The sequence below is a fragment of the Rhopalosiphum maidis genome, chromosome 2 (genome assembly GCF_003676215.2).
Source record: "Rhopalosiphum maidis isolate BTI-1 chromosome 2, ASM367621v3, whole genome shotgun sequence".
Classification (NCBI taxonomy): Eukaryota; Metazoa; Arthropoda; class Insecta; order Hemiptera; family Aphididae; genus Rhopalosiphum; species Rhopalosiphum maidis.
In genome coordinates, this window is record NC_040878.1 from 69,402,076 (window position 1) to 69,427,744 (window position 25,669).

The 25,669-nt window shown below is 25.7% G+C and overlaps 3 protein-coding genes across 3 annotated transcripts; 2 read left to right on the top strand and 1 right to left on the bottom strand.

Moving 5' to 3' along the window:
• Positions 1–1,840: 1,840 nt before the first annotated feature.
• Positions 1,841–10,070, top strand: LOC113554699 (dynein heavy chain 1, axonemal). Its single transcript, XM_026958653.1, has 14 exons — positions 1,841–2,340; positions 3,081–3,225; positions 4,591–4,729; positions 5,294–5,514; positions 5,586–5,759; positions 5,840–6,055; positions 6,433–6,692; positions 6,766–7,135; positions 7,242–7,589; positions 7,700–7,907; positions 7,976–8,104; positions 8,324–8,687; positions 9,239–9,371; positions 9,963–10,070. Exons 1-14 carry the CDS (start codon positions 1,841–1,843, stop codon positions 10,068–10,070), a joined length of 3,315 nt encoding a protein of 1,104 aa, XP_026814454.1.
• Positions 10,071–15,429: 5,359 nt separating this feature from the next.
• LOC113552724 (PAX3- and PAX7-binding protein 1) lies at positions 15,430–20,943 on the bottom strand. The gene is made up of 15 exons (XM_026955597.1): positions 20,605–20,943; positions 20,369–20,538; positions 20,164–20,305; positions 19,587–19,692; positions 19,376–19,530; positions 19,033–19,312; positions 18,783–18,972; positions 18,098–18,218; positions 17,855–18,040; positions 17,568–17,767; positions 16,276–16,426; positions 16,017–16,212; positions 15,756–15,960; positions 15,560–15,684; positions 15,430–15,469 (listed from the first exon to the last, which is right to left on the bottom strand). The coding sequence occupies exons 1-15, from the start codon at positions 20,783–20,785 to the stop codon at positions 15,430–15,432; spliced, it is 2,448 nt and encodes an 815-aa protein (XP_026811398.1). The 5' UTR covers positions 20,786–20,943.
• A 1,670-nt stretch (positions 20,944–22,613) lies between these two features.
• On the top strand, positions 22,614–25,070 carry LOC113552570. The gene is made up of 3 exons (XM_026955429.1): positions 22,614–22,622; positions 24,649–24,763; positions 24,859–25,070. Exons 1-3 carry the CDS (start codon positions 22,614–22,616, stop codon positions 25,068–25,070), a joined length of 336 nt encoding a protein of 111 aa, XP_026811230.1.
• Positions 25,071–25,669: the final 599 nt, after the last annotated feature.

The following is a 25,669-nucleotide window of genomic DNA, read 5'->3' on the forward strand; positions in this document are numbered from 1 at the left end:
AACTAACTATTAACTGTGTACTTTCTTTTTTGTATAATATGTATAATATAATATATATGTATTCTTTTATGAACGATGTAAATACCAAATACACTATAATACACTATTAACAAATACTATGAAAAATTAATTAATTTAATAGTTCAAAAAAGTTGAATGGACCAATGACAGACCACTAAATCATATTTGAGGACCAATAACTCATTGTCGATTCATTAAATATGAAGGAATTGTTTATACAACTTTTCGAATTTCCTTTATTAAACTAATAAAATAAATTAATTACTCGTCTTAAATTAAACAATTATTATCTGTGTATGTTTGGATGCGACAGTAATTAAATTATAAACTCAAACCAGTATTTAAAATATAAATATATTAAAGTAAATCAAACTATATTTAAATATTATAATGTATACATTATATTAGAAATATGGCCAAAATGAGTACTTAAGTGTTAAATTATAGTAGTAGTGTCAACAATGTAGTACTAGAGCATTTCTGCCAAAGTTAAAATACAAAATATACATTAATTAAAAACTATTAATGCGTTTAATCTACTGCACGTCTGTACACATCTTATTAATTAATGACGCTCATTAAATCGTCTTTAATCTTTTTAAATCACAAGTATCTATTTTAGGATATACTTAAATTATTATTAAGTATGTAAAAAAAATTGTAAATATTTATTATATGGCTTTAAGAATTTTATAATATCATACACTATACTAATCAAAATTAAAAATTGTTTATTTTTAATTTTGTTTTTTTTTTCATTTAATTGTTATGTTTATAATACTAAATCAAAACAATATTATAATTTATAAAATAAATATTTTCAGCATTATAAAATAAATAAGTAAAAATAAAGTATAAAAAAAAAAAAATGTGATAAGAAGTTGATTTCAGTTTTTCAATGTATGAAAAAGGTCAAAAGGTAAATAATATAATAGTAATAATAATTTGTTTTCAAATACTAAAATAAAATAAGTATAACAAAAAAATAGTAAAAATTAGTGAAAATTGATTAAAATAAATAATTAAGTAAATTAAAATCCAATACAATTTTTTCCTTGATATCTAGGACCTACTTTTGATAAAAATACTGCATATATATTTCAGATATGCTTGAATTTGGGGTAAAACTTTCGATGTCTAAAATTATTTTTAAAATACAATCGGTAATGTCACAAATTAATTTTACGTGAAATCGTGTGAATTGAAAAGGTATTTGCGGTATATAATGTATCATCGATATATAACTAGGTATATATAGTTATCAATTAAAAACTAGGGAAGGGAAACTCACTTTGCTCTGTATAGTAGATTTTTAATGCAGATCGCCATTGAGAAGTATGTTTTCGTGGTCTTCATTTGAGGTTAACTTCTTGCTTATTTTTTTAATTAGATATGTTAAATGTTAAACCATATAACATATGGCTACATCATATTATAATATAGCTATGTCCTATACATAATGTATATAATATGTAATTGTGCCGATATTTTAACATGTATGTTTGTAAAATGTAAAATGTATGTAATGTTTCGGATATTAAAAATACAATTGAAAAACACTGATAAATATTAACTAGAAAAATTATATTTTATTAAAACCATTATTTATAATGCGATACATATTACACAGATACTAAGAGTACTAACTGTACTATACGACAACCGTGAGATGTAGATAATAATTAAAATATTATACTATTAACAGTATAAAACAAATATTTTTACCTCATTCCGGTGATTTATAACATTATAATGATATAAAATTTTAGGCACTGTCAAAAAACTTGCAACTGGGAGTAGGTTGATAATTTCTGACATCATGTTGAGAGTCGTTAATCTTGAACGATTGAAAAAGTTGTATGCAACTTTTTCAATTCCTCAACTATTAACAGAATATAAGATCGAAGATAATGAATTAATTCCTATATCCATTGATTCTAATAATTTAATAATAACGAATAATGAACATTTTACACCATTATGGTATCACGATAATACCGAATTCGATAGTCGAAACGCTAATGAATGGGTAAAAAAAGATAATAATGGAGTTAATTTACCGGTACCTGCAACTGTTTACTTGCATTCTAATTCAAATGAAGAATTCCCTAAAAGTTACAATTGGACGAATGCAAATGTAATTGATTATAATTCAAAATTGAAAATGTATTCAGTTGCTGTATCAATTAACAATTCAACCAAAGTATATCCCGAAATACCTAGAATACAAATACACTTTAAAGGAGAAGATCCTAGAGAATTCGTTAAGAGAATTAAATATGCGATTTTAAGACGAGATTATTGTGAAGATATTTATAGGTAAAATACTTCAATTATATTATAATTTATTCGTCTGTTTCATATGATTAAAAAAGTATCCATTGTGAAAAATCTTGGGAGTGTATAATATTATATATTTGATAAATATAAATATTGAATCAAGATGAAATCTTCTAATAACGTGTCTATTAATATTTACAGACTTATAGTTTGACAATAATAAAAGCTTTGTAAACTTAATTTAACCTTTATTTAAAAGAACATTTTATGATACTAATAATTCTTATAAAGTTATAACTTATAAGTAATGATACTTAGGTATTTATATTTATAAAAATACTCATCTTGCTATTAAATTTTAAAAATACAATCATTAAACTACAAAAAAATCTTAAATGGATACAAAAATACCAATCTGACACAGTGACGCTTATAGTAGTATGAATTTGCCGATCCTGGGACGACCTCCTTCCTCCCTATACCTCTTTACACCTCCATACCTCCCAAACACCTCCGTTCATTCCAACACCACTCAACACTTCCCTTCACTTCTGCGCCTTCCAACACCACCCTGTAACACCTCATACCTCTATGCATCTCCTATGGGAGGTATAGGCAGGTGTTTGGGAGGTATAGGGAGGTGGGAGGTTGTCCCAGGATCGGCAAATTCATACTACTGCTTATCATTTTTTATTGACACCTTTACTACGCTTAATGATAGTAAATATTAATTGTTTATTTGCAGTAGTAAATATGGTAAAATGTTGTGATTTTTCCAGGTGGTCAATATATATTAATAAAGTTCTACTTAATAAACGTTCCAAGTCTATTTCAGACGTATTACCAAATGATACGATTAAAAAAATATTGCATTTAGTATTTAAGAACCAAAAATTCATAGAATTGAACATAGATAAAAATATCGTAAGGATTATAATGATACATACAAAAATATAATTTCATCGAGTTTTTAGGGCTTTGGCTTTAACAAGTTTTAAAAGATTGTAACGCTTTCTCTAAGATACGATTTAGCTTAATAATTAATTGATTAAATAGTTTAGTATAGGTGCTTATGATTATGATAAACATATTATAAGTATGTGCATATGATTCTGCACCTGAATCATTTGATATTTCTTCGATTAAACGCGATAATCAATTATAATTAAAATTTAAAGGAAACGACAAAAATACATTTTCACCTAATACTATAAAAACAATGAGTATAACTTATGAGCCTAAATTCGTTAGCAATACATAAAATAGGATTTCAAAGTGTTTATAAGCGTATAAATAGGTAATAATTTAAATATTTCGTTAAATTTTATAAAATTAGTTAAAAAAAATATGAAAAATAGTTACATACACAAAAAAACGATCGACTAACTAATCCATGTTAACTAGTTCACGAATGATACAGCTTTGTATACGAAAAACGATTCTGAATAGAGATTGTCTATCAGTCTATTTACTAAAAACATTTTTTATTATTTATTGTTTAATATTGTTATTAATTTATTTTACCGTTTGTTAATACGTTAGATTGATTAAAATTTCCGTCGAAAACATTACATTTATTATATTATTATTAGCAAATAGCATTTAATTATTATTATGAAAATAAATACAATTTATACTATATTAAACTATTGTTATTAACTTTTGAGTCATACTACATTTTCGTTAAGTAGTGTGAAAAGATTTATTATGATATAAATAGCTAATATTTTACAATTAATTAACATATTTTGAAAATTTCATTGCGTATATTAAAATTCATACTCTCCGTAAAAGTTAAGGTCTCCTTCATGGATAATGTTTTATAGAGTAATAATGAATTAATTATTAATAATTTTTCATCGTTTAAACATATAATTTCATCCCAATATAAACTTCAAATGTCTATAAAAAATAAATTTTAGAATAAAACCAACTTGAATACTTCAATGAATGATGGTTTATAAAGGTGAACATTTATCTATATTTTTGTATATTTATTGAAATAAATATAACCAACAATGCCCAAAGGTAAAAAAAAATGAAAAAATAAAAACAACTATTTCAAAACATCTTAAAAAATCAGATAGTATAATAAATAACATCATTTATTAAGATAAAAAAAATCAGACAAATTGTCTTTTTGTATAGGTACCTATTACAATATTATACAGTATTAATCTAACCTAACCTAACCTACTTCTAGCATTTGTTTTATTCACCTAAACATTTAGAGCAATAAGTCATATTATTAAAATTTTAATTTTAATTATCTGAATTATATTTGTATAGATGGTTGAACAAATTAATAAAGTTTATCAAGAATCATGCCTATCTATAAGACTTCAATCATTAAAATCTATATCTAAAGGCCATCATAATACCTTGAAAATACCAAATTTTGATTTTGAACAGTTCATAAGAAAGCCTGGTGTGGCTTATACTATATACGGTATATTAAACTACCTATACTATAATATAATTAAATTATTTTTTTTTTTTTAATTACTAAATTAATAATAGAGATTATTATTAAATAATAAAGAGATGATTTTTATTTTTTAAATCGTATATAAGCTTTCAAGGCAATAATCATAATACTAGAGACTCCTGTCTGTTTTATATAATTCATTCTTCACTTCTTCAATTACATATTTAACTCCCATATTATCTTTTACAAAATAATAACTTTTTCAATATTGATTTTGTTTGTTTTTTTTCATAAATCTTATTCTTGTTAATTAATTTATCTTTTATATTATATTTTTTATTTTTTGTTATCATCTTATTGGTTTTTTTCTTGCTAATATTTTTTATCATTCTATGTTATATACTAGTATTTTTATTTTGTTCAACATGTCACTCAGTTATAAGTGTTGTAAATCTAATGCTCTATTTTATCTAGTAATTTAGCATATGTCCATAATAAATTAAATAAATAAATAAATTTAGTACTAACATGACTATGTATTTATTATTTTATAATATTTAACAGCACAATCAACTCATGTACTGGATAAAAAAAAAGAATTTTTAAATATGCGTGAAGAATTTAATAGAAAAAATTTGTTAGAATTACCTGAAGTTTATACATCTCTCTGTGAATCCAACACAGAAATTACATTGATAAAAAAAATACAATTATTATTCACTGATTTTCAAATCACTGTAACACTAGATGAATTTGAAACAACACAATTAAAAAATATTATTGAAGTAATTTTTTTTTATAATTATTTTTTTAACAAAATATTAAATATTTCATTAAACTACCTACGTGTGTCTAGACTTTTAATTTGCTTAAGAACTCGTGGATAAAAGAAATTACTTTCAAATGTCATGCAGCGTTAGTAAATATAAAAACAGGTTGGTTTGACATTTCAACAAGTAAAATTAAAATTTATGAATCATCGATCAACAAATTACAAAAATTAATGACACTTATTACGCATATGATGGAAGTATGAAATTATATATTTTTTTAATTTACCTACATCACTAAACTTATAATACCTAACTAATTTACTGTATAATTTTACAGGAACGTCTAAAACTAATAGTGTTAAATTCAGCAAAAAATTATACTAAACTAATCGAACAACCTTGCATTTCAATGAAAGGTATTAATGATAACTTTGCTTGGGGTAGTAATTTAAATAGATCACCGTTTGAAGAATGCGCACCTCCGTTATTTTCTATAATACTCAATATGAATGAAAATGGAGCATTTTACTCTAGTGATCCAGATAAATTTGAAGTATGTTGTTTGTATGGGTACAGTAAACAAATTAATTTTAATTTAAAAAAAAACTTACATTATTTCACACATAAGTTGATGTTTTTTTTTAATAAACAAGACAAATTTTATAGTTCTAAAATATTAGGTATACCTTTGTATTTTATAATATTTTTAACACAATTACAAAATACACAATTGATACCTACCTAGATTATTTATAAAAAAAAAAAATACCAACGGTACTAATTATATTATTTAAGTAACTAGGTAGGTACCTATATATTTTATTATATGTTCAATTATAAATAGGTATTTATATAGATAACGTTTGTTATTTTAATGATATAATATATTAACTTATATAACATAATACGATGTGTTACTTAATTTTATAGCCTGTTATTGTAAGCTTATTAAAACGTATGGTACTTGAAAGCCACGAGATACCAACTATTCATCCACATTTACTCACAAACTTAACATTTTTTGAAAAACCTTATTTAACGTCAATAGGGCTAATTGAAAACAAAATCACTGAACTACAAGCTATTATTGAAAATAGTATTCGCTTAGCTATTATTCCATTAAAAGCATACTGCAAAGAATTTAATATCCATTTACATTTATTTAATACGGATGTCAATTCATATGTAAAGTTAGTATAAAAAGAAATTTGTTACCTAATAAAACTGAATAACACATGCTGAATATATTATTATATTTTTAAGGAAATTCTTTGATGGTAATCCCTCACTAATCAAAATGAAAGAAGAAATATCAATGCAAATAAAAATGAAGTTAAACCTAGAGAAGACATTTCCTGAGACTATCACTATTGGTCTATTTTTCATAAAAATTGAATCATTGAAACAATTATTAATAAAGAAACGGATTGAATTAGCAGACTTAATCATGAAAACACATGCAAGTTTAATGACTGATAAAATAGAAATGTGCTGCGCTGAATACAACAGGATGTATCTGAGGCTTATTGAAGTTCCAACAACAGCAGAACAAGTGTTTGAAATAAAAGAATGGATAGATACTTTGCCAATTTTAATTAGCGATCAGTCTGAAATTGTAAGACGATTATTAAAGGTAACATAATATTATATTTATAATAAAAAATAAATATCGAACTACTTATAAAATAACACCATTAAAGGTAGGTACTACAATTATTAGTTAATATATTATTATATAGGAAATGGATATGTTGGATACATTTTTCTGGATACTAGAAGATGAACAGTTGAAATTAAAATTTGACTCCCAAATTTGGCCTTATAAGATTCAGCTAAGAATAAAAGAGTCTTTGGAAAATGTAGCAATGAATATTGAGAAATTTGAGAAAATTCAAATCGAAGATGAATTATTATTACAAGATAATGTAGAATACTTAAGTAGTGTTATTTTAAAGTTAACTATTGAAAATAATTTGTCAAAAGTGAATGAGATTACAGTAGAAGTAAACAAAAATTGGAAACTAATTAAAGACCTTCAATTAACTAGCCAAACATTAAACCTAAGACAAAAGCTTTTTGGTCATACGGTCAGTACAATTAAATACAAAGAATTTTGTTACATTATTATTTATCAAGACCAATAGGTAGTCAACTAAACAAAAACAAATAATAATCTATACTAAATTTGTATAATTAGATAACACCCTTTGAAAACGTTGAGCATTTAGTGAACGAATTTGAACCATATAAAATATTATGGCAAAGTGCTTCAGAGTTTTTCAAATTACAAAATGCTTGGACGCAAAATCCACTAATAAACATAGAAAAATCTACAATAGAACCTTTGTTGAACAATTTGTTGAATATTGTCACAAAATCTGTAGAACAATTCGCCGAAATACCTGGTAATAATAATAAATGGATTTTTGATTATACTTTGAAATACATTTTTTTTATTTTTTATCGAGTACAGGTACTTTAAGTGTAGCTAATGAAATAAAAACACAAATTGAAGAGTATTTTCCAATGGTACATTTATTGAATTATATACTAACTCAAGGGATGAAGCAGAGGCATTGGGATATATTTGCTGATAAAACTGGTAAATAATAATAATTAATTATTATCATAGTATTGGTACAATATATTATTGGTCTTATCTAGTAGCTTATACATATACGAGGTGTGTTCAATAAATACTCAGATAAAATTTATAAAAATCATAATTCAAACTTAGAAACTATTTAAATGGATCACCTTCTAAATAGTGTTGTACATTTAAAATTTAAAATAAAGTACTAAGTAATACAAATGTTTTCAGGTATAAAAATTATTCTATCACCATCACTGACTTTTAAAAAATGTTTGGCATTGGGTGTTTATGACTATCAAGAAGAGATAAAACAAATATCAGATAATGCTTCAAATGAATATACAATTGAAATAGCTTTAAATAAAATGACGGATGAATGGAGTGGTGTAAAATTACAATTGCTGCCTTATAAAGACATTAATATTTCAACAATATCAGATAAAGAATTACAAATGCTTGATGATCATATTTTAGTCACTCAACAGCTATCTTTGAGTTCATTTAAAGGAATATTTCAAGAACCATTAACTAAATGGGAAGAAGAATTAAGACTTTCAAAAGATGTTATTAAAGAATGGAGTGAATTTCAAAAGTATAATACTTGATTTAAGATAAATTTCATTTAAGTCAATTATTAAGGCATAAATATAAATTAATAAACATAAATATTTATAAATGAATTAAAAAAAAATCTTAAACAATTTTTTGACAATAATAATATATATATAGTATTATAATATGATGTACATTTATTAATATTATCATAATTATTGTATTTACAATATTTTTAAAATTATTCATGTTAGTTTTATTAAAATTGAAATATTTTTATATTTTATAATGAATATTTAAGTGTAGTAATATGATACATACATAAATATTCATAAAATTTTAAATTCGATTTAATAATAATATTCATTCTTATGTTGTCACTGCAGCAATAATGTATGATAAAAACTGTGTACCTAACTAATAAAATAATAATCATGATTAACTAAATTAGTTAATAATAAAAATAGTAATAACTATCTAGAACTCTATAGATATCTAATAGTAACTACTTGGGTATACTTGGCACTTATGTTGTATTGCTTAAAATTGCTAGTACTTATTAAAACAAATACATTTAAATTTAATTATCAGGAAATGGCTGTATTTAAAATCAATATTTGAAAATCCAGATATTAAAGATCAATTTCCTGTGGAAAATAAAAAATTAAGCTTAGTTGAACGAATATGGAAACGAATAATGAAAATTACTTTAAATAAACCTTGGGTGAGTTTATGAATAAATGCTTATGATCATGTTAACTATACAATGTGGTAAGTATTCACTGTATTTATTCAAAAAACAATGCTGATCAATATAATAACAAATCCAAATTATTTTCTTATGGACACTTAGTCAGTATTCAAACGTAACTATATAGTAACAATTTATCCTCTAATGATTTTTTCTATTTTATTTTCATTCAAAAAATGTTATTATAATTAATGATATAAGACATGTCATATTTCGTGAAACATTGTCCATGTTACTCAATAAAATAAATGTTTAATCCTAAAACAATTATGGTTTTTTACAAAAACTTTATTAACAAGCTGTAGGCACTATAAATAGAAAAATAAATTACAAAGGTTATAAAATATCCTTGGAAATATTATTGTTTTTCGAATTCAATAATTTATCATTAAATTCAAATTTAACATCTATTATAAGTATACTATTACTCTGACGAAGTCTGACTTAGGTACTCAATGACGAGATACACTCCAATCTTGTTATAAAGCAGTGTGGCTTCTCCGGTCCTTTAAATTTAAATAATTTTAATTTAATAATACAATACTTTATATAATAATAATTTAGGTTATGAAGACTTGTCCAGATAAACGATTATTGGACCAATTAATCAATGGCAATATTCAACTCAATAAAGTTCAAAAAGCTATTGAATTATCTTCTGTGGTTCAGTAATACATACCTGATCATGGTTACACGGTTTCAATATTACTATTTGTATCATTTTAGTTAATTGATAATAATAAACAAGATTATTTGATTATGAAATGTATATTTTCATGACAATCTTAATGATACAACATTTTATTTTCAATGTATTTGTCTAAAATGAAACATAATATAAATTATAATGCACACAAGATTTTTTTTTAATTACCCATCATTTTAAATTTACCACACACACCAGCACACCACATATTTACCATAACTTGTTTTTTACTTCGTTATTGCTTATTATACTTATTATTAATAAACGCAAATATTATTATTGAACTATTCCGTTTAGGACATTTTAATTATATTTATTTCTATTCTATAAATATTGATAACAATCTGTTCGAAAACAGTGAATAGTAGTTGTACTTATACAACCTGTTTAATACAAACTAAATATATTTATGTACATTTACTCGTCATATATAAAAATATTATAGCTCATATAAATAGAAATAGACATCATCTAAAGGCTTAAAGTACATATGACTAGTTACTAGTTTACTACATACAACGAGTTAGCTTTCGTTATAATATACGATTATCATTAAACTGTCGAAAAAGTATAAAATCGAAACGGATTCTCATTAAAATATATTACAATATAATATAAATAAGTAAGTATATATATCAATTGTCTTTGAAAAAAAAAGAGACCAAATTTAAAGTGGTGGCTGGCTATAGAAAATACTTACCGGTCGACAATAAGTGATGTTGTGCCCGTCGTCTTGGGTGACATTTGAATTTATCGGGCACTGCGCCGAACGCAAGATGAAATTATTTAGATTAAAACTCAGTTAGACAACTCGTTTACACATAAAAAACGAGCACAGAGACAACAAAATCAATCACAAGTTAAATCGGACGACGTCACAAAGGTTATCACCGTGTGGATGTTTTAAACGTGCACTTAAAAACCGTGACAGTATATATGCGAACTGCATACGCTGCCTTGGAAGGAGACGAATCTTCCGCAAGAAAATCTATCGTAGGGACAGTATTTACCACCATTTTGTAATAATTACTGCGCCAAGGTCGTCGTAGATCAGAGTTGTATTTAGGGCGGTTTTCTCAGGTCATATGTCTAAGGCCCGGCCCTAAGTCTAAAAATGCATCAATAAATAGTTATGAGAACAAAATAAAATATATTAAACAATGCGGTTGCAATATTTATTGCCGAAACTATTAAATTATTACTTATTAGTTTTCATGTATAATTAACAAGTTTTTCGTCTGAAAATCAGGCCTGACCCTAAAAAAGGGGCACGGAAAAACTGAACACGGCCCTTCCGTAAATATTATGTTATATAAAACACGATGTGCAACAGACGGCATCGCGGATAGAAACCAATCGTTCGTGAAAGCGTCGTCGAACGACTGCGCAAACGCCCATGACCGAAGGAGACAGGTGAGATAGGTCATAAATCATAATAAATTCACAAGAACGAATTACAGGAGGTGCCGGATAAATGGTCGGATGGCTAGCGCCAGGAATAGTATTACAGTGACCAGCACGACGCCGGTCGACACTTCGACACACTATTGGCGACCCTGTGAAAGTACAAACGCGAGGCCTATCAGCCGATACGGCGATACTGTTCTAATAGCACCGCCTTCCGCCGTTTCTTTCTATATAGTCAGAGTCGTAAGCCTGACTGCCACCGGAAGTAGCGTATATATAGGGGGTTAGAGTTTATAACTTCCGCCGAAATTTCTTCGGAAAAAAAAAAAATACTAATAATTTGAAAAAAGAACACTGTCATTACACTTGACAGACGACAGTTTACACAAATGATAAAAACTAATAATATTTAAGTCCAGTATAGTGTGTATATAATTAAAACTAGCTTTTCGCTTTGATACGCCACTGGCGACCGGCCAGTGACCACCGGCGTCGTGACGCGATCGCGGGTATCGCTGTACTCGGACACAGGCACGCGAGACACTCTCGCGACACGGCGGCTTTGGCGGCGCGTGATAGCCAACGCCAGTACACGGATAACAACCGGTGATTGTGACATATATTGGCAACGGAGAATGCTGTACACGGTGCTGCATATGCGCGACATCGGCGACGGCCGAAAACAGATATGACCGACGGGGCGCCAGGGCGAAAACGATACCTATGAAAGGACATGTACGACTGTCCTGTCCGCTGTCACATCTTGTAATCTCGCCCGCCTAGTCACACCGCCGCAGCACTTGGTGTTTTCGTAGTCGCCGCGCACAACATTGCACGCGATAGCCGCTCATCACGGCGCGTCGGGCAACGGCTGCCGCAAAATCGTCTCACACAGAAAACGAACCCGCGGGTCTCTTCCGACAGCCGCAGGCCGAGAATCTATTATTACTATTGGTTTTTCTTCTTTTTTCTTTTTTTAATAATAATAGTTTAAAAATTACAGGAATAACATAGCATAAAATATAATACAAATTACAAATTGAACATGTTTTTTTGCCACAATAATTGAATAAATTATCTACTTCCTATAAGCTGCTTGTAGTACAGTTACATCAAGTAAGTGAAAACAGAAAAAGTAAATTTAGAAACAATATTGTCAAGAAACATTAAGTAATAAATAACATAATATATAAAATATAGGTATTTATACTAGTTAACTGATTAAAAAATTAATTATTATTGATAACACAAAAAATAAAGACAAATAATTGATTTCTTATCGGGCCCACGACCACCTGTTGACGGTCTTTTTGAAAAAAATCTAATTTAACATTATTTTAAAACTGTAGAGTGTGTGATAGACTTCTACAAATAGATTAGAATGTATAAAAGTACGTATCTCTATCATTTTAAACGATAAGAATTTCAATAAACTAAAAATTCACTACAAAAGGCCTCGAAAAGTCATTTTCTTGATAAAACTTAATTTTATACATTACTGGGTGAAGGAATTGGTTTTGAATTTCGAAACTTCACATTTACAATAAGGTGTATTGCCAAGTCAATAAGCGCATAAAAAAACTTTAAAAAGCCAAGTTTTTTTTTGAAGAGTACGGCCTGTTAACTGTTTTTTGAAAAAAAAACTAATTTTAAGTCTTTTAATCAATAGTAATTATTTTAATAAATTAATATTTTGAACTTTTTTCGTATCATATTAAAATAGTTTTAAAATAAAAAATATTATAATACTAGGTAGTTCTTAAATTATTTTTTATTATTATATTAATCATCCGATTCATTAATAATAATTTTTAGTTGTTTCGTACAAAAAAAACGCAAATTTAAATCAATACATTTTAACCTCTGTAGTCTGTACCCACAGTATACACACACACGCGCACACTGCCAGCTAGGAAACTAAATGCAACACATATGAAGATGCCTTCATCGTGTATACATCGCCAGACAAATAGACAATATTCATAAATCCCCGGCCCATAACGCACAGCGATTGCCATTGGACCACTTTGGCCAACATAAATTATTTAGCACCCCCATAAATTTAGCCCAAATTGCACCTATGTACCTGGTGGCTCATACTAGTATATTTGAAGTACCTACTAACAGACAATGGTTTCATAATATTATACTATTAGTTCTATACTCTCATACCTATTAGTTATGACTATACCTCATACCTGTCCTCACTATACTTACTTCTTCTTAGATGCTTAACACATTAAAAAAAAAAATTACTTAAATAGTAAGTTAATAGTTCAAGACAGTAGCGGCTTTTAGGGGACCATAGGGGCCATGGTCCCCCCGAGACACCTTACTCTTTATTTTGTCAAATATTTTAATTGATTTAATTATGTATAATTTATATAATATTAATGTATAAAAATATAACCCCCCCTCCACCAGACAAAGAACTAAAGTCACCCCTGGCTCAAGTTACAATGTCCAATTTACTGTGGTCAAAGTATAACCCTATCTGGCCAAAATAGTATTTTAATGTATTGCTCAAAAACACCGAGCAAAATATACATAGATTGGGTAATGTAAACAATGCCCGAAAGTTTACTTTGCCCGTAACATATATGATATATATATTCAATATTGTACATTTGCAAATTTAAATATTTTTATTTATTTATCTCAACGAAAGTATTTTTCTAAAATAATCAAAAAAGCAAATTAACAGGAAACTCGTTAAAGTTTTAATGATTTAATATATCGCATAAGAATATCTATTTATAATCAATAATCATTCTTCATAAATGTATCAACATATAACACATCATACACAATATGTGGATGAATATTACAATTATTGTGCAACTCTTAAGGTACAAGTACAAGGGCACCCATTAGGGGTGCAAGAGAGTAACATGTCACCGTCACTCCTCTAGAATAGAAAAATTATTGTTATTATTTTAGTTATGAATAATAAATTAATTTTTCTAATGATATTACGAAAATTTACTTATGATTATGATTGTCACCCCCCTTGTAATGAGTATATATTTAAATTATTAATTATTATAGTTTATATAATATTATTCAGTATTTAATAATCCAATAAGTGTAAATAGATTGTAAAAATAATTTAAAAAAATATAAAATGCTTTTTCTTCTAGTTCAAAAACAATCTGTTTTTGAACGAGAATTATGTTTATTTTATATGACAAATAACATTAAGTTTAGGTAGGTACCCGATTAATGTTTCTATGATCATAATATGTATTTATATATAGAATGAGAAGTTTTGTATTATTCGTATATTAAAAATATCTGGTAAACCTAACATAACATTTATAATATTTAATATATAAGTATTTCTAAGACGTTTATTTTTGTCGTAAATAATACCTAATTGGTATTTTATTAGTAAGATCAATAGACTATGAAATTGTGGCAAACATGGAAAAAAATATAAAATTAAAAAATGGATTATAATATTATATTCTGTAGATTGTTTACAAATTATGAGTCATTTACTGATTACAATGTAAAGTTAGAAAAACTTAACTTTATAGTATTGTGTGAAATGTAAAATAAAATGCCTCTCTATCTTATGAAAACTATTTAGATTTGAGAATTTAAAAAATAACTTTTAACTTGTAAGCTCCGTTTAATGTATTATTTGTTTATGCTTTACAATTAAAATAAATATACAACAAATGGTTAAAAATTACATTTTGAATTCTAATCAAGTTGGTCATGAAAAATAACCATTTTCAATTGAAGAAAATCATTTTTATTAATAGTATAAATAAACATGTTACAAAGTCTAACAATTTACACATGTCTAAAAGTACATACAAGTATTTATAATGAAATATAGATAATTTTAATAATTAAATTTCATTAGTACATTAAGAATGATATACTGATGGTATAAATCAGAATGAAATGTCATAGTCTGAGGACTTCATTGAGTTTATCCAAGGCAAGTCTAAATAAAATAAAAAAAAAAATTGTTAAATTTTAAAAATAAGAATAAATTAAAACATTCTATTTGAAAATTACAAATATTTCAACATACTTTGCCTGAGGATGTGACTTATCTATTTCCATTGAAACTAATTTTGACTGGTTTAAAAATGGTGTTAATTCTTTAGGGGTAGTGTTTCCATATGATAACCATGAATTAGGTAGCATACGAGCAATCTATAAACATAACATTTTTCAACAATTTTAATGCAATGTGTCTATACACTATACAGTCTATAAAAATGTACCATTGTAATTTTCAAAATAGCTTCTAGAGGCTGTAATGTCCGAACAGATGTTAATAAATATCTGTTAAGTATTTGATTTATGGCTAAATCTATTAACACAGCATCTTCGATAATTCGATGCCAACTCAATATATTTCCTAATAATTTTACAGCCATGTTAAACTGTCTTTGAAAAAATACATTCATACGACCAGTATTCATTGCTCTGAAAGTAAAATTATTTTGAATACATTAATTTTATAAATGTTTTAATTAACTCACTGTCTAGACGATATTGGAATAAACACATCATAATCGACAGCATCTCGTATTCTGTCCACTATATTATTCAACAACATCATCAATAATTTACTGTCTGGATCAATAGTTGGATACACGTCCAGTATATGCTTAACAATATTACAGATATGTTTTGTTTGTTTTGATGACAATGGATCCCATTGGCTTGTAACCATTTCTATAAATTAAAAAGGAATATTTTTTTATTTTAAATGTTAACATATTTGTTTGTCATACATACGATCAATTTTAATGAGCACGACTTTTTCTATTATTTTGGGGATTAGTTCTAAATCAACATCTTTTGTCAACTGATCAATATTATTATTTCCTTTCATTGTATACTTTTGCATACTTTTATACCAAAACATATCTTCAAACTTCAAATCATCCTATAAAAATTACAAATTAAATTTATACACAATTGTTAAAATCAATTGGCTTGATTTTAAAATAAAATATACACAATCGTTTTTGAATCAATAAATATTCTATTTTGAATTGTAAAGATAACACAGTAAAATCAATATTAAACAGAACATCATAGTTTCATATACATTTATTATTTAATTGATTTAAATAATTTACTCATGGTAAATTTAAAAATAATATATATGATATAGTAAAAGATCCCACTAACAATGTTTTTAATTTATATCAAAATAATTAACATCTTTATTCATTGTAAAAATACGTAATTTTATTTAAATGATCATAAAAAAATAATTGGGTTTATATATTTTTTAGTCACATTATGAAATACTTATGAGGGATATTTCATAACATTTTCAAACCTTGGCTATAAAAACATAAGATTTTATAAATTTTTTTTACTATAAAATACGTGTAGTTTGACAAATTTTAACTACAAATGCATTTAAACAAAAAAATTGTGTCAATGTATTTTTAATAATTTTATACAGATATAAGAATAACTTATGTGAAATCTTGTATTGAATTTTGAAGAATTCTAACCCATGGAATATTTTTTTATTGACATTTATAAAAATAAAATCGAAAATTTCTTATGTCTATAAATAGCTCAAAAAGATTTGAAATACTTTGAAAATTAAATCATGTATAAAAAATTATAATATATACATTTGGTAAAAATTTCAAGTATCTGCAGTTATTTGTTTTTTAATTTAAATTTATAACAAAATAAAGAAATCAATTTAGTTGAAAACTGGTTTACTGTATAAATTCCCAATTTTCTTGATTATAAAAAAAAAGTATAGGGAAATTTTAATATTAACCTCTTGAAAGTACAAACTAGATCTAATTTTCTATTCAAAACCACCATCAAAGATATCATAGTTAAATCAATACATTAATCAATCCATTCAAAATCTAAAAAGATGAGACTAGTTAATAAAAACGATATTAGAAATACTTGACTTATCTTATTATTTTAACAATGTTTGTGTCATATTTGTTTATGGGAAAGTAATGTAAATATGTACTTGAATTAAATCAATATTTTACTATATAATTACAATTAGTTTTAAAATTAAAACTTAAAGTTGATTTTACCTCTAATGGATTCCATGTAAGCATTTCTATACGAACAAAGGGTCCTACTAACTTGGGTAAACACACATTGACATATGCTTCAATGTAGCTTTCCAAATACTTATTTTTCCATTCTAACATATGTTTTAACACTAAATCAACCGATGCAAATTCCTCAAGAACATCATCCAATAACATGTTTGAGTCACTTTTAATAAGTTCTAAATATAAAAAAAAATTCACATTAAATTTAAATATATTAATATTGGTTATGATTCTTTAAGTATAATTTGTAAAATTATTTATACCTAATTGATTTCTAAATGCTGACGCATCTGTTTCAGGAACTTCTTCATCACTAGACATTCCGTCGGCATGTTTACTTATTGCTTTTATTTCTCTCATTCTCATACGTCTGATACGACGACCTTCACGCTCTGCAGCTCTTCTTTGCTGTTCTTCAGATCTTGTATGTGTTATTGATGTTCCTAATTCTATTTAAAAGTTTAAATTTACATATATCTTAATAAATAATATTTATTAGTAATTACTATTAGTTGAAGATTCTTCCGCTTGATCCCGAACATCTTGTCTACGCCTGGCTACCAAAACTGTACGTCTTTTTTCATACATCTTAGATAAACGTTGTTCTAATCCCACAAGTATAGGAATCTATTAAAAACAATTTAAATTAGTTAATAAGAATAGTATAAATATTAACAAGTAATTAAGAAATTAACGAATATTATTGATTTAAGAATTCATAAAATTATAATTTGTAAAAAAGATTAGAAAAATATGAAAATAACATAAAGTTATTAATTAACATTTATAAGCATTCTTATAACACCTTATTTAGACAGTAAAGTAATATTAAAATTAATAATTGTTTTTGTATCTTTCTACATGCAATAAATATATCCAATAACATTATTATTTTTATAATTGAGACTTAAAAATTCTTAATATTATAGTTTATCATACTTTTCACAAAATACAAAAATGTAAAATAATTTTGATATTTATAGTATTTTGTTATTATTGGAAAATATTAAATAATATAAATTGTAAATTCATATCTGCATAATACAAAGTTTTCATTAAAATAAAGTTATAAGTATTGTATTTTAAAATGTTAACATTAAATTTTTCAATTAGAGCAAAAATGATCCAATTAATTCTTTTACAGTAGTCTGTCTATTGAATAACATCACTAAAATTAGAAAACACGCCTACCTTTTCATCAAGACATTCTACCAGATCAGTGACGTACCCACGCAAATCTTGATAAAACTGAAAACAATCATCCAACTCAGGAACATTAATTTTTAACATTTCAACTCTATTCTTAATCTCTGGTATTTCATTTATCATATCTCCAAAATATTTCTGATCTGGATTCTGATTTTCTTTCAGCTCATTCAATCTGAAATAAAAATACAGATAAGATATACAAACTATAAACTTATTAAAAAAGATACATTACATTTCTTTAGTTTTATTTATGATATCATCTGGGTTCATTGTAGACATCAATCCTTGTGGAGCGTATGAATCGGAAAATCGAGGTTTTTGATTCATTAATATTGGCATCATAGCTTGCTCTTGTATGACCATATTATTGTATAAAGCAGTCATGCCTGCTGATTCCTGTTGTGCAGCAGCTAACTGTGAACCTGTTACTGCTTTTCTTATTTGTTGAGTTTCCCAATCATTATCTTCATCAAGTTCATCAGGATCTTCAAACTCAGTATTGTTAGTGTGATCTAAAATCAATTTATTATTTTAGACTATCTAAATTTTAATAGTAAATTAAATATTTTAATTACCCGCCATTGTAGTGTGTAAGCTTTTTTTACGATCTTCAGCTTGACTAACAATACCAGACATAACAATAATACCATCATCATCGCTATCTTCTAATTCATCTTCTTCTCGTGTTAAACGACGACCAGTCATTTTTTCATTATCGACTTTTGATTCACTACAAAATTTATTTTTTTAATTTTTATTCATATTATTAGTATTTTATAAAGATACCTATGAGACTGTGATGATATTGGTATAAAATCTTCTCCCAAATCACGTGCTTGTTGTCTTCGTTTTCGAGCAGCATGAATTAACGCTGCATCAGGAATTTGTCCCTCTAAAAAGTAAAAGTTATTATATTACTTATTAAGAATACAATATCATTTTAAATTGAATTTCTGCCTTCTTTTAAACATATTTGGTCCAATTATTCCTCTTTTTTAATGGTTCCAAAACAATCTACTTGCTAATTTATACAAACAATATTACGAAGAAGTAATTTTTAATTTTCATAGTTGTTTCTCTAAGCATAAAGGAAAACTAAAGACAACAACCTGCAAAAAATATTGAAAAAATCTTAATAAATTCAGTTTTTAACTTTTAACTCAGCTCCACAAAGAAGTTATTTTAATTTAATATCTACATTGCTTTCACACGTTTAACAATAATGAATAAATACACTATAAGATGAGTGACCAGAGTTTATCTTTAATTTGAATTTAATATATTTTATCTTACATATTTTAATATTTAGACTTAAAAATTATTGTAATAATCCACAATTTAACAGTTTGTTACTATTTCTCACTTTTTAATAATATTTTAACTTGGTCAGGATTAGAAAATCTATGAGATGAACTGTATGAATCAGGTTCTTCATCTGATGATATATAGCCGGCCATTTCAGCAGCTCGGCCTGTAAGCATTATTTCTTTTTCAACAGGTTCGGACTAAACACATTAAACAATAACATTTAAAAATCATAAAACTGTCATAATTAAACAATTATTTACATTAAAATGTGTTGGTTTTTCATCAACAATAGATTTCATTGTATCAGCAATAATTTTTGATTTTTTGCCATTTTCAACTTTATCTCTACCCATTTTTTCTTTATTCATTTGCTTTTTAATTTTTTTACTGTATGATGATTTTTTAACTTTGAATTCTTCGCCATCATCACCTAAAAAAATACAATTATTACACCATGATCAATAATAATATTTAATAATTAATTAAAAATACTCACATTCATTTAACTCATCGCCAAAGCTCAAAGTGTTAACTTTCTTTGTTGTTTTTTCTTTTTGTGGTTTTGGCAGTTTTAGAACTGTATCCATATCCACTTTTTCTTCATTTTCATTGTCATGAAGACCGTCAGAATCCCTAACACGTAGGTTTCGTTTAGGCTTCCTAAATTGCATAGCCATTTATAACAACGCTTTATCAAAATAAAACTTAATACTATAGATAATAAATAACGGATTGTATTCACTAAGACAATTAAATAATTAATAGTAGTTTACTATATTTCAAAAAATGCTTGTAGGTTTGTCATGCACTTTGTAAATACTCGTCATACATAAGAAATAGGTATTATACAAATACAAATTGTAATAAATTTACAGTTCAAGTGATTGTTGATAACATAATCAATATTAAGAATGACCAGTTCACAAAAAAAAAAAATCCCTAAAATATATTAGAATTCATACTAACTTTTAGATTTGAGCACGAATTAAGATGGTATAGTATAACAGTACTTCAAATCATGGATTTGAGCATGACAAATTAGATGGATTTGAGGAAAGCAATAAACACATACTACTATACTAGTGTACTACACAAACACAGAATAAATGTAATTTAATTTATTCTGTACTTGTGATTTGTGAAGCCAGGGCCAGATTTAGGGGAGGGCTAAGTGGGCTGCAGCCTAGGGGCCCCCACAATTTTATGATATTTAAATTAGGACACAGGAAAAATATTATGATTATATTACTTATACTGTTATACTAGTTATACTCGATTTGATTGTTTTTATAATTATTTATTATTAAATAATTAGTTAATTGTTACTACTACCAAATATGATAATAAATGTTATTTAATAGGTAAGTAAAAAAATATATTTCCTTGCTTATGTCCGACCAAGGGCCACCACATACTTACCTAAATCCATCCCTGTGTGAACTATGAATCTAGGATAAAAAAGCGACAAGGAAAAAAACGACATTTTATAAATAAATAAATAAATTGTATAGATATTATAACGAATAGAATACGACACGATAAAAAACGTTAAATGCAGTTAACTTTTAAATTTCAAGTAGGTAGTAATTAAGTATAAATATATTATAAAAGTCAATTATTTTTAGTTAATTATTAAATTTCCGTAAAGTACCGCGTATTCACGTCGAACGATCAAGATGTAACTGACGCCTAATGTTTTACAAAATATAGTAGAACCTATAGTTTATATCCACAATCTTATTATAACACCCAAAGTTGTAATTTAAACTTTTATTATACTCAATAAGCAATAGATGTCTGTTCTCTATATTATTATTATTATTATTATCATCGTTGCGACTTCGCTCATGAAAACTACGTAGGTACATAGGTATAAATACGATTATATTTTTAACGATAAAATTTAGTTTATCGCAACCCATGTGTATCATTGTGTAGGTATACAAATATAACTTTGGGCTAATGACCTGTGATTTTGAATCCTTACTTCTAATAAAATATATATTTATAACTTACATATTAAAAAATTAATATAAATGTAAAGTTTATTTCAACAAGCGTGCTTTCGAATTTATATGTAATTTAAAAATAATTTTATTTATGACAACAATTATTTTAATAACTTTTAACCAAAATTAACGTTTTTCACTTGGTCGTTTTTTTCCGTTTTCCTAGTCGTTTTTTACCAATAACCGTCAAGTTTGTGTTTATTGCTTTGCTCAAATCTTCTCCCTACACAGGTTTATTCATAACAATATGATGTTTTTACATATATTATATATAATGTCATGACTTTATTGGTTTTACAATTAACTGAAATCAGAATAATCATTATTTTTAGATTCAGAGTGGAGCGATGAATGTATTGATATAATATCATAAATCATAATGATGTTTTTTTTCTGTCTATTGTCATATTTTAGGGCAGTAAAAATACTTCGATTTTCAATATTATACGGGTGGTTTCTGCCGGTTAAGGAAGGTAGCAAATTCAATATAGTTGGTATGGTGATGGTAAACTGAGAAAAGAGGTGAATCAAAAATAACCAATATTTTTTAATTGTGAAAAACAAAAAAAAAAATAAGGAAAAACATAAAATTTTATGCAAATCCAATTTTTGACAAAATTGGTTTAGTTTTTTGTTGTATAACTATTGATAACGAATAATCGTAAATATTCCCCAAATGTTAATCATTTTCTATTTACATTAACATTTTATTGACTGTTTTTAAGCTATTTATATTTTATTATAAGCATGAGATTTTCATTTTTTTTTTCTTAGTTTATATAAGTTATAGTTTTGTATTGGTTTATAATTGTCGATTATACATTGTTTGCTGAGTAAAAATGCTTGAGATTTGAATATAAAGTTTTTCATAAGTTAATTTTTCAATTAAAAAATATTATACATCTATAGCCCTGAATTTCATCTAACTATAAATTAATTTATAGTTAACATTTTAAATTATCACATATCTTAACCTAATAATGAAAAATCAAACAAAAACTATTGTTACAGTTTTACGAAATATTTACAGTATGTCAGTATATAATATATTAGTAATTATTAGGGTTCGGATTTTATAGTATTTGCTAATTATTATAGGATACAGATAAAGATATCAGAGTGAGCTAATAGCTATACATTTGTTTTATGCATCAGGAACACTAAATATGAAATTGTATAATGCTATTTTTTGCATATTTTAGGTTTCTAGTGCTATTTTTTGCTAATTTGTATAATATAACGTTTTATTTTGTAATTTCATAAATCTAGTTTATACTATCTGGTATAAAAATTATAAAATATTGTCATTTATTTTAATCATTTTTTTTTTTTTTTTGAATACATACCTATGAAAAATACCCATATTTTCGTTCATATTAAAGTCCATTTTTAAATAGTCTGGCGTATTGGCCTATCGAACAGTAATTAAAAATGTAAATAAACAGTAGTTTTTAATTAACTATAGATGTACCTATTAATTCATAAATAATCTTTAGTTATTAAATATAAGTTTTTTTTAATTATGAACAGAATACATTTTTATTTTTACTATTTTTCATGTTTTTAAGGCATATTTTTTTAAAGATTTTTTAGGTCATATTATAGCACATATTTAATTTATTTTTAGTGCTATAAAACCCGAACTCTGCTAATTATTAATTAGGTAATACACAATATATAATATGATGTGTAGGTGCATATAGAATAACAAAATACTCAAAATAGTAGATACATACCTAATTTTTTTAATAATTAGAAGAATACTAAACAGCACATAATATTATAAGAGTATAAGACTATAAGACGCATATATCAAAGGATAAGTGTTCTTTTTGTAGGAATAGTTAAAATATAGATACTTTTGAATGACAATATTAGCTGTTTATAAATAGGTATAAATATTTTAAATGGATATGATTATAATAAATAAGCATAACCCAATTAATTCCAATATTCTAATTTAAAAATAGCTAATAATTACTCATGACACTTATACTATTTTACACTATTATGACACATTATTTTTTTATTTGTTCTTTCGCAAATTAGTAAGTAGGTAGGCACCTCTTAATATTTATTTTTATAAATATTCACTATTAATATACGGTCAAATTAATAATATTCATGTGGTTTTGAAATCAACCACGGAGATCACATCACATAAATATGAACGGCGTCAAAGATTGATAGCATTAAACAAAACCAATAATTCTAAAAATTTTTAACTTAAAAAAGATATTGCTGATAAATTTTCAATTTTTTTTTCTGTTCCGTCAAAATAAATTATTTAGATAGGTGGTACTCGTAGGTAATTAGCATTTTATCTAGATAAAGATGTAAATAAAAGAATTGAAAATTATATAGATAAGATGAAAAAAAAATAATTTCTTATCTAAAAAAATGTATCTAGATATATCCCCACACTGCTGTTTTGGATCAGGACGATATAGACGAAATTCCAACAAACGAATCTGTTCTGGATAAGGATGTTTCCCTTATTGAAAATTGCAATGATAATACTATTGAGATAGCCGATTTCAAACCAACATTCAATCTTAATCCTCTGGCAGAGGAGTTCATATCTCGGTCAAGGATTTGATTTGAATGGTACAACTTTAAACGAAGAAATCTATAACCTCGACACGAGTAAATATTTATTAAACCTTGCGTAGAAAACTTCAAATAGTTGAAAATATTCATACTAATAGGATAAACAATAAAAAAAAATGTAAATTATATAGACGAAATGCCAACAAATGAACCTTATTTGGATCAAGATATTTCCAACATGGAAAATTGCAATGGTAATATCAAGAGTACCCATGTCATACCAACGTTTAAACTACCTAAATCTTCTATCAAGATTATTTTAATCATAGATATTATCTATGATTTTAATATCTTAGACGAGGATCGAAATTTAATGATAATATTTCGAGCACTAGAAACTTAATGTCTGATACGAGCAATAAAATTATTGTTTTTAACAAGTATTTTTTTTTTTAAAGGGTTTCATTAATTTCTTATTAGTAACCACACAAATGAAATTTTAAATTTTTAGACGAAATCCCAAAGACCGAATATTGGTTTTAATCTAAAAAAGTATTCTAACTATCCTTTTTACCTATAAACCTATTTCCAATATATTAATTGTGTTCTTAATTAATATTAATTTATAAATTAATTAATATTAAACCTATTTCTTCTTCATTTGTTCATAGGTATGTGGTATGCTTGCAGTTGAATTAGAGTAAATTAATTTATCATATAATTAAATTCTCATAAATATATATAATTACAATAATTACATGCATGTGCATTGTACATAAATAAATAAGAAGAGTGAACTAGATTATACCCGTAATATTTATTAACAATAAATAATGAATTATATACGTTTTAAAAAAAATAACGGAAAAACGGGAATTTTTACGTATAACCACTTCGACAAAATCGATTTTTTAATTTTGCTGTAACTCAAAAACGAATCATTGTAAATACTTTAAATTTTCACCAAATGTTTATATTACAGTTATCTATTTACGATAAAAG